Source organism: Larus michahellis, chromosome 6, assembly GCF_964199755.1.
Source record: "Larus michahellis chromosome 6, bLarMic1.1, whole genome shotgun sequence".
NCBI classification, from domain to species: domain Eukaryota; kingdom Metazoa; phylum Chordata; class Aves; order Charadriiformes; family Laridae; genus Larus; species Larus michahellis.
In genome coordinates this window covers 70,336,330-70,350,748 of record NC_133901.1, presented here as the reverse complement: position 1 = coordinate 70,350,748, position 14,419 = coordinate 70,336,330, and the positions used below count along the sequence as shown (strand labels likewise).

The window sequence follows — 14,419 nt, the reverse complement described above, 5'->3', positions numbered from 1 at the left end:
ATCCTTGATAATTCCTGCGTTTTGTGTTTTGGAAGCTAACTCTTCAATTTAACAGAAAATTGTTTTAACACCAGTTTAATATAGTGTGGTAGTTTCACCATTTTTCTCAAAAGACAGTGCTACATGCAGGAATACTGGGAATAAACGAATACGGAAATTGCTAGAGGACCTAATTTTCTATCGCTGACACTTGGATTGGAGTACGAGCACTTGATGGGGTGGCTTGGATTATGATCTGAGTTTGCACATCTCTAAATCAAATTACAGAAGCATTAGCTCAGTAAAATACTTTCAGCTTAGTCAAACAAGGCACACGGTCTCATCAGTATTTAGTAACTGATTTTACCCACCTGACTTAGCATAAACATGTGTGTTTGACGCTCTGTATTTTTCTTACAAAGAAGCCTTAAATATTTAATTGTTAGGTAGAAGTGTTAATTAATTTAAATTGCATAATCTTAGCTTATCGATTTTATTAATCTTTTAGAGATGGTGAGGGATTTATGACTCCGCAGCGCTCTAAGGTAAAAAGCGTAGCGTTCATGCCCCATCCAGCCCCACGTGGAGCTTGTTCGGTCAGTGCTGCTGACTGTGTTCCCCGGCACCCGAGTGGGTTCAGGCCAGTAGATGAGAGCCAGCTGGCTGAAAATCAATCAGGATAAAACTGAGACAGTGATGATAGGTTACCAGAGCAAAGATTAAAGCTGTTTCTCCTACTGCAGGCGTGTGCATTTTTTAGGTCAGCAGTCCTGAAGAATCACAACATCCTCTCCTCCAGGCAATGGCCATATCACATATCTGTAAGGATCAGAGCTGCTGCTTGCCTCTTCCTAAAAATAAGGCTTTCTTTCAGCTGCAAGTCATCTAGTCGGGGTTCACCTCACCGTTGTGCCTCGCTTAGGTCCCAGCAAGGTACTTAAAGCAGCTTAAAGCACTCTGAAAACTGGAACAAGTACAGAAGGCTGCAGCCCCGCGCTAAACAGAACATCCCTCTGAGAGCACACAAGGCTGCTGCTGAAGGCTTTCCTTCGACTCCTCGCTTGCCTCCAGATTCAACTTGACAGCCATCTGGGCTGGGCCGCAGTAGCCCAGATTTCAGGCTGTTTTCCCAGTGTTAAAGCGCAATGAAACCCTTAAAATTCTGGTTAGAAAGGAGCTAGGGTTACTGCTTGTGTTTGAGGGACGGAATAATTAATAGTTTGCGCTTTACCCCAGCCATGATTTGGGCATTTCTGTCCCTTTTCTTTCCCTCTCAGCCTCTGTCTCCCTCCCACCCTGGCAGCAGGCAGCCCACGAAGAAGGTGCCAGTTGGCATTGCTATGGCCATCACCCTGTGGGTGGCTGGATGAGGCCAACAGCCCACGCACCTTATGGCCCCATTTGCAGGTGACAACCTAAGCAGGACCTCAATATAGGTGCAGAGAGAGGTGTTCATGTTTGGACCTAGATATCTGACTACAATAGAATAGACTAGTTCAGTTGGAAGGGACCTACAACATTATATTTTAACCAATTTTTCCCCAGATGTTAAAGAAGCAACTTTAAAACCAGGCAAAATTCAAGCATCAGGCTAGAAGAAATAAGAGCTTATTAGTCTTTAATTCATAGTTTATTACCTTCACCTGCATTGCAGTTAGAAACCCGGGCCAGGCAACAATGTCCTGCTCCATCCACAGCCCACCTTTCAACAGCGATGGCTCCTGGCAGAAGTTAACTCAATGTGTTTTGTTGCAGATAATAAGAGTTTAACCATAGGAGTGTTGATAACCGTTCTGTGCCTTGTCTTCGCTGGATCAATCATGTATCTGAAAAGGAAGACTTTCATGAGATGGCTGTTTACAAGTAAAAAGACAACAATAGAGAAACTAAGGTATGATCTTCTTCCCTAGTTATACTCCACTAGATATCAGTAGAGAGTAGCTGTAAACGTGGCAGCTCTCATCTTGACGTTCATCACAGGACGATGTGAATATTTCAGAAAGAGCCAGCCTTAACAAAAATATGCTACAAGTATTAACAGCGGTGTTTTTCCTGGTTTAGTTCGACTTTGCTGATTGTCAGTAAATAATACAGGGTTTGGTTTGACTCTGTACCTCTTCTCTTTTGTGATAAAAAATTCAGAAGTGAAGGAAGTATTGCCTTTATTTTCATTTGCTTGAAATAGTTTCATTACACTGCGTGGCCTTTTATCTAAACTCAGTCAAGTGAGCTGAAACTTTCATATTTGAGGTCATTACTGTTTAAATGCGAGATTCATTAGAATAGTCTCTTGGGTGTTACAAAGCTGCTTTTCCACAGATTGCAGAACCTAATTTAACAGACTACTGGTTTCCAAAAAATCAATATTTATTTTTATTCTTGCAGGAGCGCTAGACAATTTTTACTTTCCTTGTTTACTATAAAAAGTCGCAAAGTCCTTGCAAAATCTCATTCTGAAAAGAGGCTACTGTTTGAAAATAAAATGTTATAAAGCAGAATGTTGTGGTGAATAAGTATATGTTTGTATTGCAGGTCTGTGGGTCCAGCGAGACCTTCCAGTTCATCTGAGCCTAGTCATGTTCATACCACATCTCTCAGTAAAAATCTCATCATGAAGCCACAAAATACAAACATCCAAAAAGTGAGTACCTAAATAGTTTAAAAAAAAAAAAAAAGAAAAAAAAAAAAACCCATGTTGTATATTTTGGATCTCATTTAAGTCATTAATTAAAACACAATTATTACATGATCTTAATTTCATGTAGAACTAATAATATGTAAAATGGGAGAAGATAATACATTTCTTCAAAATGTATTTTGAAGAAATGTATTATCTTCAAAATACATTTACATCTTCCAATGCTTCAAAATACATTTACATCTTCCAAGTTTTAGATAGGTGGAGGTGTCAAGTGGAGAAAAGAAATACTTTATTCTGCAGGACAGAGCCAGCCAGCTTACACCAGAACACTACGTCTGAGCGGTGAAGGATTTGTGCTTGAATGTGCCACCTGCTCTGGGTGACCCTGCTCTGGCAGGGGGTTGGACTAGATGATCTCCAGAGGTCCCTTCCAACCCTATGATTCTATGGTTGAGTAGGACTCTGGAAGCTGTTAATTGCGTCTCTGGTTGCAGAGGTGTTGAAGGTAGACGAAAGCAGAGTAGAAGAGAAAAGCAAGTGAATAACAGAGGTCTTAAAGTAGCAATGCTTATCTCAACTCGTGAAGTTTATAACTTTTGTTTGGGGTTGTTCTTACAGAGAGATGGTCCAAGACGACCGCTGCCATATCAGATCATTGACATCAGTAACCCTGTGAAGACACACGATTTGCCACAATTAAAAACACCGCAGCGAGTCCTCCCACCCCTTCCCCAGCTGCCAAGTCACCAAGCTGTGCCTGAAAGACCCTTGCCAGCTAACCCTTCGCTGAGGTTCACCCAGGTAACCATTGGTTTTCTTTATGCTTCTCTCTGTTTAATATTTAGTGAGTATCTGCATGTGATGAAGAGGAACAAAGTGTTTTCTCATCTTTCATATTGGCCTTTTTTCACAGTATTTCTTTGTACGAGTTTAGAAACGCAGTGTAGATATATTGGTTTATGCCAGCTGAGGTTGTGATCCTAAAATTTAGGATCCTGAACTCTCTCTTCACTGCTCAGAAGGCACAAGAGTATAAACAAGCTCCATATTAACAGGCAAACACAGGCTCATCTTGCCATCTGCCCAACCGGAGGGGAAACTGTACAGTTTGTTAGCAAGGTGCCAAATACAGTGATATAGTTTAGGAAGTCAACTTGCAGATGTCTTGTGAAAGAGCAAAAGGTATATTAGCTTGGATGTGCTTCTCTTCTGCCAAGGGATCTATGAATTGAGTATTTTTTTTCCAGAACACAGACCTGAAAAGCAGACTTGTAATTACCCACACTATTTCATGTAGACATATCTTTCATTGCAACATTTAAATAGAGCTGGCAACCCTTTTTTTTGTAATAAGATGCATCTCAAGGCCATATTCGGAGTAGATGAAGTTGTCTGTGCAGCTGTCTATATTAAATTGTCCCTTTTCTTGTCACTGGCTTCTCTCTTTTGGTTGTATTTGTAGCGTGACTGTGTCCAAGCAAGGGAATCAGGCACCCAGCTATTTCTGTTACGTTGACATTGTGCTATTCTGGATATAGTACAAGATTAAAATGAAGTGAATGTCATTATCACCAAGCTATCTTAAATGAGTATCACATTGATTTGGAGGCACATACTGCAAATCCGTACGCAGATAGCTGTGTCCCGAGTGACTGTGCCCATCTGCACCTATGGGGATGTCCAAGGACAGAGCATCCTATTCCCACAGCAACCCTGTGAGCTACTCCCCATTCCCAATGATTTGTAGGAGGATACGGCTATGAGAAACAGTCGCTGAAGTGCAGTGCTTTGAAAAGTGGTTGTAAAAACAACACAGAAACAAAAAGGGAGGAGACACTGCCAAGCGGCCATGGCGGTGTGCTTATGTATTATGACAGCAGAAAAAGCGTGTCTAGTTTTAATTTTGTCTGAACACTGAATCACTCAGGTTAGACCAGCTTTTATAAGTGTTTAAGCTTTCTCCTCTTCCCTCTTCCATCTTGCTAGGTATTTATTTTACTTTTCAGGGGAATGGGAAATACTGATTCTTTCCAAAATCAATTATGTAGGAAATCTGAAGTAGCGTTGGTTCGTGTTGCTTTTGTCTGTAGCACCAATGGTTTCGTTGTTTATTTTCTTGCATTCCTTAAAACATTCTGCATTTTTCACAGTGGTCAAAGTTAAGAGTTTAAGTGCAAGTGCTTTTCTGTTTCTTAATCAGAAGATTACTTAAAAAAAAAAAAAAGAAGGAATTTCTTCTATTTCTTCTTATCTAGCAACTTACTAGCTTACGCTGTCTCCCCCTAGCAGAAGAGAGATGGAAAAAAGGCTTTCCAAGAGCAAGTAACCATTTCTCACGCTGATGGTGCATCTGTATCTGCCCCAGCCTGTCACGGCACATCAAAGCAGCCCAATGTGCCACTACAATTCATGTTCCTAAGTGTCCTCCCCTTCAAATCCCACATAAAGGGCAAGGCAGAATACCAGATCTCTCTACTCCTATCATTACCAAAGACTGACAGATCTGAAACTGCCAAAAAGCTTTTCAGTTTGGCAGATGGATCCTCCATCAAGCAAAATATCCCTGTTTTCAATTTTCAGTTGCTGCATGAAACGGAAGTAGGACAAACGGGATCAACTCCAGGCAACCTAGTGAATAAGCAAGAGTGACTTCTTTCAAAATGTCCATAACCTCAATTCAAGACCGTCAGAAATAGCTCCTTTTTATATCCTAGGGACACACAAAACGCTGTATGGAAAGAAAATCTTTTCTTCTGAAGTTAACAATTTTGCTCCCTCAAAGCTTGGAAGAAGTAAATTAACTTGAGAATAGTTTGGGTCTAGTTTATATAGATACTACTTGATGTATGGCTTCAGCACTCTCTTGGAAGTGCATCCATCAGGTCATCAAGAGGAAGCACTTTAAAAATCATTGCTACATTCATAATATCATCCAGATGCTCGGTACTGCAGTATAGTGCCGAAGAAGAGTATCCGAAACCGTTTATTCTTTCTATGGCTCCACAGCTGCCTCCTCCTGCCTCTCCCTTCCGAGAGGTACATATATATATATAAGCACCAGCTACTTCCGTGACGCTTCTAGGCTTTGACCAGTGAATAACTAAGGCACAGCATACTGAGTAGACTCTAAGACTCTCTTTTTGCCTCTAGTGGCTATTGAGACAGCAATGAATGGATTATTATTTTGCTATAAAATTTCCTTGCAGATGCAAGTAAAATAGTTTAAAAAAAAACAAAACCAAACACACACACAAAAAAACTTTGCAAATGAACTGTGGCCAAGTTTAATATTTAACAATCTTTTGACTGATAAAGAGCTTTTTCTTCTTTCAGATGCTCTCGCAAGGCAAACATACATACTTTATTTAGGGGCCAGATTCCCAGCCAATATAAATCAGCACAGCACCGCTGAAGTCAAGGAAACGTTGCAGGTTTATAGTGACTGGGGGTTAAGTCCATGCATTCCAATTTGATCGCTTCCACTTGGTTTTGTTACTGTTAGCATTCGGTTGCTGCCTCGGGTACTGTCATCATCTTATTAGCAAAATACATCACATATTTTATAGCTCATCTTTATTACAGGAAATACAGCTTTGTATTTTTACTTTTCCCCTAGTAAAACTAAGCTGGGCTCACCTTCTGCACATTCTGCCGTAGTTAATCGTGTTAATATCTCTCCTATGGCACCTCAGGCCGGCTTTAGGCACAAAGGGCTAACACAAATTAAGTCCCCACCAAGACAGATTGGGGAAGGCCCTTCTCACCCACTGCATTTCAGGCAAGAACCTTCTTCTAGTTGCTTATTTTAAAAAAAAAAAAAAATCTATCGGTGAAACAAACTAAAGCTCCATGCACCCGATGTCTTTGTAGCTGCTCGATATGAGAATTATGTTTTTCTTTCTAGCTGTAAAAGGAGATCGTGACAATATTTAAAACAGTAATTCCCCAAATACAGACGGAGACTACATGCGTTAAATGCTAACTTGTTGATGTAAAACTGGACAAAGAAACCCATCAAGAAACTCTTTGTATTGAAGAGCTGAAGCTCTGCAGGGGACAAAAATGGGCTGGGAGAAGGGAGAGAGAGGTGAATCAGGGAAGCCCAGCCATGGTGGTACTAGGAGCTGTGCTAGGGACTTGCCGGGACAGCAAAGGCTACAGCAGGTTTCCACACGTGTTAACATACAAAGCGGTATCCATTTGGGTTCTCCTGAGGCACATAAAGAATATAAAAGACCATCCTGAAGTCAGTTTGGGGGAGGGGATTGATTTCTTCAAATATTTTTTCCTCTGCTTCTAAGGTGTATGTTTTCCTGGGGGCATTTTCCTGTGCTGACAACTCTTTAATATGAATTTCCCCTCCATTTTTCATCTCTGCCATTACACACTCTCCATCTTCATTTTTATCTGCATTCCCTCCCTTTTTTTTTCCCCCTCTTTCTTTTACCCTTTCTTAGCAGCTCGCCACGTTAGACTTTCTGTCAAGCTTCTTTGCTGCTTCCTCCTCAAGTATATTTACTCAAAGATGACATTTTTAAAAGCCTTGGGGGAAAAAAAAAAAAAGAAAAAAGAAATCAGGAAATCAGGTGTTGGACTTTTCTACCCATCAGAGTTATATTTACAGTATGATTGCTGCTTCAACATACTTCCTCACGTGGATGCTCCTTCTGGAATAAGAGGACCTAAAGAATTCCTTTGGTTTAGGCATCAAAGATTATCTTAATGTTTAGCCGTGAGAAGATGCGCGCTCCATAGCTGAAGAGCTGTTCTAGATCAGCACATACGGATTAGCCATTTCAGCCAGCTTCCCCTGCAAAAAGGGGGAAAAAGACAACGGGCAGGGTCCATCAATACTTCGCTGCTCTGAGCTTCTCAGAAAGTCAATCTTTCTCCACTACCACGTGTTGCAGGTGGTGACTGGACATGGGACACAGCTAATAAACACAAACAAACAAGGAAAGATCTCCTTTGTTCATTCATCCTTACCAGATCTTAAGCTCTTCAGATCTTTGTTTCTCCAGACTGCTGAGCCTGGATCGGTTCCTCTTCCCAATTATGATACCCAAGCATTCTGCCAATTGACGAGTAAATACAAATCATGCAATAACAATTAGGGACTGATCAAGCACACAGCTGAATACTCATGTGATCAGACTAATTCATGTGATTAATCATGTAAAAGTACTTGAGGGAAAAGGCCACTTCTGTGAAGGCAATCAAGGGAATAAAGGCTTTTTGGTGCTCAAAGACGCATTCGTTGTTTGCTGTCTTTATAATGCTGATGGGTTTGTGTTTGTTACAACTTTTCTTTTTTTTTTTTTAAATACTGTCACACTCGAGGTGATGATCCATATACTCTCCCATGTAATAAATAATAATTTTTTAAAAGCCATAAAGTTTAAGAAAAATAATTAAATATTATTATTTATGTTTTCTGCAGAGATAATTCAGTTATTTAAAAATATCGGTTTCTGCTGTTATCTAGCTTGTTCCAAATTGGTATTTTTCACTTCAAAACACATACAGCAAGATTTCATTGTGTAAGAAATTTAGTGCACAAGGTAACCTTCGGTTAAGTAACCCTGATGGTAAGATTTCTTCTCTTAATCGTTTCAGGGTTCTAGTTCTGTGTCATGGGAAATGATCATGGTTTGAAGAACTTCCTTGCAGGTGTTTAATTAAACTCTGTGACTTTCAACAGGATAGCCCTACGAGATAAAGCTACATAGAGTATTTACAAGCATGCTGTTTATTTAATCATTTGCCAGCTCTGATCATCTCAAGAATACATGCAATTATTTTTTTTTTCCCTAAAGACAGAACTCACAGACAAGCTTCTTATAGCAACATGTGTTGATCTTGTTTTATAGTGGAAGAAGTTCTTCTGGATGATAGTTGAGACTCATTTTTATATGGAATGAGAGATTGGCAACAACAATAAGTTAAAATAAGAAAAAACTTCTCATGTTGCTATTTCTTATTCACTCAAGAACTAGTACATGTTATGTCAGTAGTGGAAAAGAAAAGGGACATTGTACACAGCTTTAAAATGTAGTTTGTGGCAAATTTGAGACGACTACATACAAGGTTTACTTAAGCTCCGTATTTTCTTCTTTATCAAAATGCCTTCTGGTAGTTAACCTGCATTTTCTTCTTGAAAGAGCAAACATTTGCCATGAAAAGTGAGAAAACAAAGGGATGCTCAAAGCAAATAATGAAAATTTGTCCTTTATTCGGGAGCAATTTGTGCCTCTGATTGCTTGGTTTGATTGCGTCTTTCAGGAGGTTTTTAGCTAGGTTAGGCTTGTAAGCTCTTGTTTCTTTTCCGTCAACTTTACTAATGGTAGTTATTGCATACTAATGGTAAAGAATAAAATTACTTAGAAAAAACATGACTGTGCAGTTCAAATAGTAGAAGGATCTGAAGTGAGTTTTCGGATAACATTGGAGAGTTTTTGTATGCCCTGAGCAAGTCACTTAATCTATCCCAGTTCTTCATAATGAAGACCACAAATAGACACGTTACCATGTTTGCAATGTTTCAGGGACCACACAGAAGAGACATTAGCTCATGCCTGACAGCAGATGACTTCTGTTCTTTATTAATGAATCATTTAATTCCACAGAATGAAAGCACAGCAGCATCTCTAAAAAAATTCCACAGATGCTACCAATTCAAACTAGACTTGAGCAGTTTGTTTCTGTGGTCATCTGAATTTGCATTTTAAAGCGGTTTCTAGTGTTTCCATATTTTTATATAACTCCTTTTACAGTTTTATATATTCAATCTACGTTTTTTTCATTTACCACCAATTAATCATCAACTCCAGTATAGATGCATCCAATATTGCTAGAGTAAAGAATGAAAAGAAACATAATCATCAAAATACAGTATTAAAACTTTGTTTTAAAATGTAAAACCCGGTTAATTAAAAATAAGTTATGGCTTACTCATTTAAATATGAGTAAGTCACAACTACACTTGAACTCATCTTCAATTTAACTCAATTGTTGCTATGTTAAATACGTTATGCTAGTGCCAAAGACTAATATGTTTTATTTCCTAATACGTTTATGTTTTATAATAGGAAACCCACAAACCAAACCCTCCTCGGAAGCCTCTACCAGCAGACCCTCTGACCAAAGTGCGCTATAACAGCGCGTGCACAGCAGTGCCCGGACACACGAAAGCTCTGCCTCACGTTACTCCCGCAAGGTTAGTTCTTCTAATCAAAACGCCTTGACTGTTAGCACTTCGTTCAATGACGGGTCTAAAATGTCTTGAGTAACTATGCTCTGCTGTAACTACTCACAGAATCACAGAATGGTTCGGGTTGGAAGGGACCTTAAAGACCATCTAGTTCCAACCCCCCTGCCCTGGGCAGGGACAACCTCCCACCAGCCCAGGTTGCTCCAAGCCCCATCCAACCTGGCCTTGAACCCCTCCAGGGCTGGGCCATTGACAACTTCCCTGGGCAACCTGTTCCAGTGCCTCACCACCCTCACAGTAAAGAATTTCTTCCTGATATCCAACCTAAATCTCCCTTCTTCCAGTTTGAAGCCATTACCCCGTGTCCTATCATAACACTGCCTGATAAAGAGTCCCTCCCCATCCTTCCTGTAGGCCCCCTTTAGGGACTGGCAGGGGCTCTAAGGTCTCCCTGGAGCCTTCTCTTCTCCAGGCTGAACCCCCCCAACTCTCTCAGCCTGTCCTCACAGCAGAGGGGCTCCAGCCCTCGGATCATCTTTGTGGCCCTCCACCAGACCCGTTCCAACAGGTCCATGTCCTTCTTGTGCTGAACTACTGCCAAGAGCTACACAACAACCATTTTTTATTGGTTTATATAAAATCATGCAATATCAGACTGATTCTCACTGGGCACAATTGCACTGACTTCCACACAAGTATGAGAATTTATACTACATATGAAGGTTTGGCTGTGAGCATCTGACAGTATATTTACAAAAGCTGCCCAATAAATACAATACCTTTCAAAAGAATGGAGTTAATAAGCACCAATTTCAAGAGAAACAAAGCTCGGAGAAAAAAAAAATCCTACTCAGACCACCTACAGAATTAGGCTGAGAACTGAATACTGTTAAGTTCAGCCACCAATAAAAGCATTTTTCCATTCACACATTTCACAATGGAACATCAGTTTCTATCATCTGAACATGATACCCAAAACATTCAGAAAGCACACAAATTGTACACTTCCAAAAGAGGATGTTGAAAAAACAATCTGGAAGTGAAATAATCATGCCCAATGTTAATGGGCACAGTCAATGATATTTTCTTACCCAATGTTCTTCAGTTTCCTACAAGTAAAAAGTGAGCTCCAAGGAAGGTAAAAGTAGTATTTTAAGTTACAGGAATTCCACTAGTGAGGCACTTAACATTGCTCAGAAAAATTAAAAACAATCTTCAGTCTGGAAAAAAGACAGCTGAGGGGGGATCCTATCAACGCTTATAAATACTTCAAGGGTGGGCGTCAGGAGGATGGGGCCAGGCTCTTTTCAGTGGTGCCCAGCAACAGGACAAGAGGTAACGGACACCAACTTGAGCATAGGAAGTTCCACCTAAACATGAGGAGGAACTTCTTTCCTGTGAGGGTGGCAGAGCCCTGGCACAGGCTGCCCAGAGAGGTGGTGGAGTCTCCGTCTCTGGAGACATTCCAAACCCGCCTGGACGCGTTCCTGTGCCACCTGCTCTGGGTGACCCTGCTCTGGCAGGGGGTTGGACTAGATGATCTCCAGAGGTCCCTGCCAACCCTCTGATTCTATGAAAAAAAAAAAAAAGTTAGTTTCCTAATACTTCTAGCAAAAAGACTGCAAGAGTGAACTTTAGTTAAGCTCATGGCTCTCCATTCTAGTAAAATACTCTGAAAGTTCTAATATTTCAAGCTGACTACTACAACTTTTTGAAACCAACTGCTACTCTGCAACATTAAGTAATATTTTTGAACGGGTGCAAAATTGATGAGCACCCAAAGAAATGAAGAGTTTAAAGAGCAACACCTGAAACATTGAGCTAGCCTATCCCACTGTCCAGGCTGCAATTAAAACATGAACTGAAAGAAAGTAGTCACCTGGTACCGTTTACGCTTCTTGATGAGACCTGTTTATATAGTAACATAGAATGCTAGAATGGTTTGGGTTGGAAGGGACCTTAAAGATGATCTCGTTCCAACCCCCTGCCCTGGGCAGGAACACCTCCCACCAGACCAGGCTGCTCAGATGTCCTCCCAGGATGAGAGTCCCATGCTACGTCTCTGAAGTTAACTTTGACAACTCTCAGAGGTCTTACCATTCATCTTCATGCCTCAAGCACGACACGGCAAGTGAGACCTAACAAAAGTTTAAATAACAATTTGCTGTTTTCTTTCTTTCCAACAGACCTGCTCCTAAGCATCCACCACAGGTATCCAGGTTCAGCAACACTGCTGATGTGAAATGACTAGAAAATCTGACACCTTTATTTTAAAAAAGTGAAGACAGAAGTTTGCACTACCTTTAAACTCCAGCTGGAGTTCATTTTTATGACAATACTTAGAATTTTTAATGTTTAAAACAGCATTATTTTTAAGAATTCTGAGCTACTGCCTTTGGTGCTGTGCTGTGCTATGGTGCTCTGTATACTTGCTCAGGTACTTGTAAATTATTAATTTATGTTGAATATTTATTACAGTGCAGTGCACTGTAGTAGATATTTTTACCATAGCTGAGTTTTCCTAAAGAGGAAGCCTTTTTTTTGTAATATTTCATTGAACTTGAATAATTCTGCTCTATTGGTCCTACGTAGAGATTTTAGTTTTGATCTGTTCTTTAAGGAGTGCTGATACTCATGGATAAATCAAATGTAGAAGCAACTCAATCTCAATGGTTCATAACAAACTTTTGAATAAATATGTCAGGGTAAAAAAAAAAAAATCTCTTCTGGAACATGGTGAAATGCCCGATATCTGCACACAGATGTGTAACATATGTATTTAACCGAAGTATCACTCAGTGTTAGCAGTTTTACTGTAATTTCAGCTTTCACGTTACTGTTTGAAATCGTCGAGAAATCTGTGCTGAAAGAGGACGTATTCCTTTTGGACAAGTTCTCTTACTGAAGAAGTACTGTATATCATGAAACTGTATTTTTTTTTTAAACTGCATTTTCCTCACACACGGTATGGTTAGTACGTATTAATGCAGATATCAGGCCTTCCAGTGTCGTTACCTTTGCGATGCTTTGGTAATTAAATTCAGCCTGGACTGTGTAAGGCAGTACCATCCCACGGTGTCGCATAGCTGGCCTGCTTGGACCGACAATACATTACACGTAGCATTACGAAGCTGCGAAGCTTTACGAAGCATTACGAAGAACCACATTTTAAGAATCAACTATTATACTTACTTCTTTTGCCTCATCGCTCTGCTTACCAACTCTATTTTGCATATTTACTACTGTTTTGTATTTAACTTCTAAAATATTGTGCTGGGTTTCCTAATTTTCAAATCAAAATGTATATTTTAATACATAGACTTTGGTTATCCTAAGACATGGCAAAAAAAAAATTCATCTCTTTAGTATGTGGTAACGTTACATCTGATCTCTTCTGTACCTTCGCAGTAGTACTGCTGAATACGGTTTTCAACTATGCTGTAATAAAAACAGTTTTCAAATATCAGTTGGAGAAATAGAAGGAACTATAACCTTATATAGGTTAGTTTCCTCATTGCTTGTAGTTTTTGTTTCTTTAAGCAAAAATAAAAGCATTGATAGAAACTTGGATCTCATTTCAGTAAGTGCATTTTATGTATTTTACGTATTTTGCATTTAAAATACTAATTTCTTCCTGTCACCACTAGCTTTATATCTAAAATGAGGAGGTAAGGGGGACATCTCAGTTCGAAGCAGAGATATGATCTCAGTTCGTGGTTTGAACACTCCCATTTTTAGGATGCCAAGTCATCAGACTGTATCAAAATGCTTCTGATAACCGCTGGAAATCGTAAGTTGAAACTGTAAGTAGCCAAAGAAGAAGGTGAAATTAAATTACTAAAAAGTTTGTCGTATCTGTTTGCATCAGCAGCTCTAACATCTGAATTTAACGGTACCAGCTTAGGTAAGATTTAGCACATATATAAGCTTAAAGCTTTAAAGTAAACTTTAGGCTTAAAATAAACATGACCCACCTATGCAGTCTTACAAGTATAGAAATAGAAAGATCCATTCAGGGCACCCAAACCTACCCCTGTAATCGCCAGCAGCTGTCTCGCCAACACGGAGCCCAGAAGAGGCCTCGGGGCTGTGCAGCCCAGCACACCAAAGCTAGAACCCTTCTCAGGTGACGCCGAGAACCTGTCGGACATACAGATGAGTGCCTCCACCCCACAGAGAAACATCCCAGCCACACACTTTTTCATGTATGGAGGAAAATGGCAGAACGATGGTAACAAGGACACTGCTAGGTGTCCCCAGTCCCAGCACAGGGGAGTTTTTAGATTGAAATGCCTGGATGGACTTACTCACTGGCTTGTATCCCTCAAAGAGCCCCGCACCTGGCTGTCAGTGTATTCCTGGGCTGAGGACAAGCATCCTGCACAAGCATCAACGCGCGCTGCCTGGTGTCACGTCTGCTGTTGCTAGAATAAGAAAGCCCAGGGACTCATCGGGGATGAGGTGCCAGAGGACACCCTTGGCTTCTGCAGCGGGGCAGCAGGAGCCTGGAGGCAAAAGGGCATCACTAATGTAATACCTTTTACTGTCTTTAACAAATCATCGAGAGAGAGAGGACGAATGAAAAAATG

At 40.3% G+C, this 14,419-nt stretch overlaps 1 protein-coding gene across 2 annotated transcripts in view; it reads left to right on the top strand.

Moving 5' to 3' along the window:
• The window catches only part of ADAM12 (ADAM metallopeptidase domain 12), a 190,301-nt gene extending 176,907 nt beyond the window's left edge, over positions 1-13,394 (top strand). The window contains exons 19-23 of one of the 2 annotated variants that reach the window (XM_074591861.1): positions 1,735-1,870; positions 2,512-2,620; positions 3,239-3,421; positions 9,709-9,836; positions 12,017-13,394. In XM_074591861.1, the coding sequence (XP_074447962.1) occupies positions 1,735-1,870; positions 2,512-2,620; positions 3,239-3,421; positions 9,709-9,836; positions 12,017-12,077 (617 nt within the window). In that variant the 3' untranslated portion in view covers positions 12,078-13,394. Of the gene's footprint in view, positions 1-1,734; positions 1,871-2,511; positions 2,621-3,238; positions 3,422-5,200; positions 7,657-9,708; positions 9,837-12,016 lie in introns of those variants that run through there. The other variant, XM_074591862.1, reaches the window with a different exon arrangement.
• Positions 13,395-14,419: the final 1,025 nt, after the last annotated feature.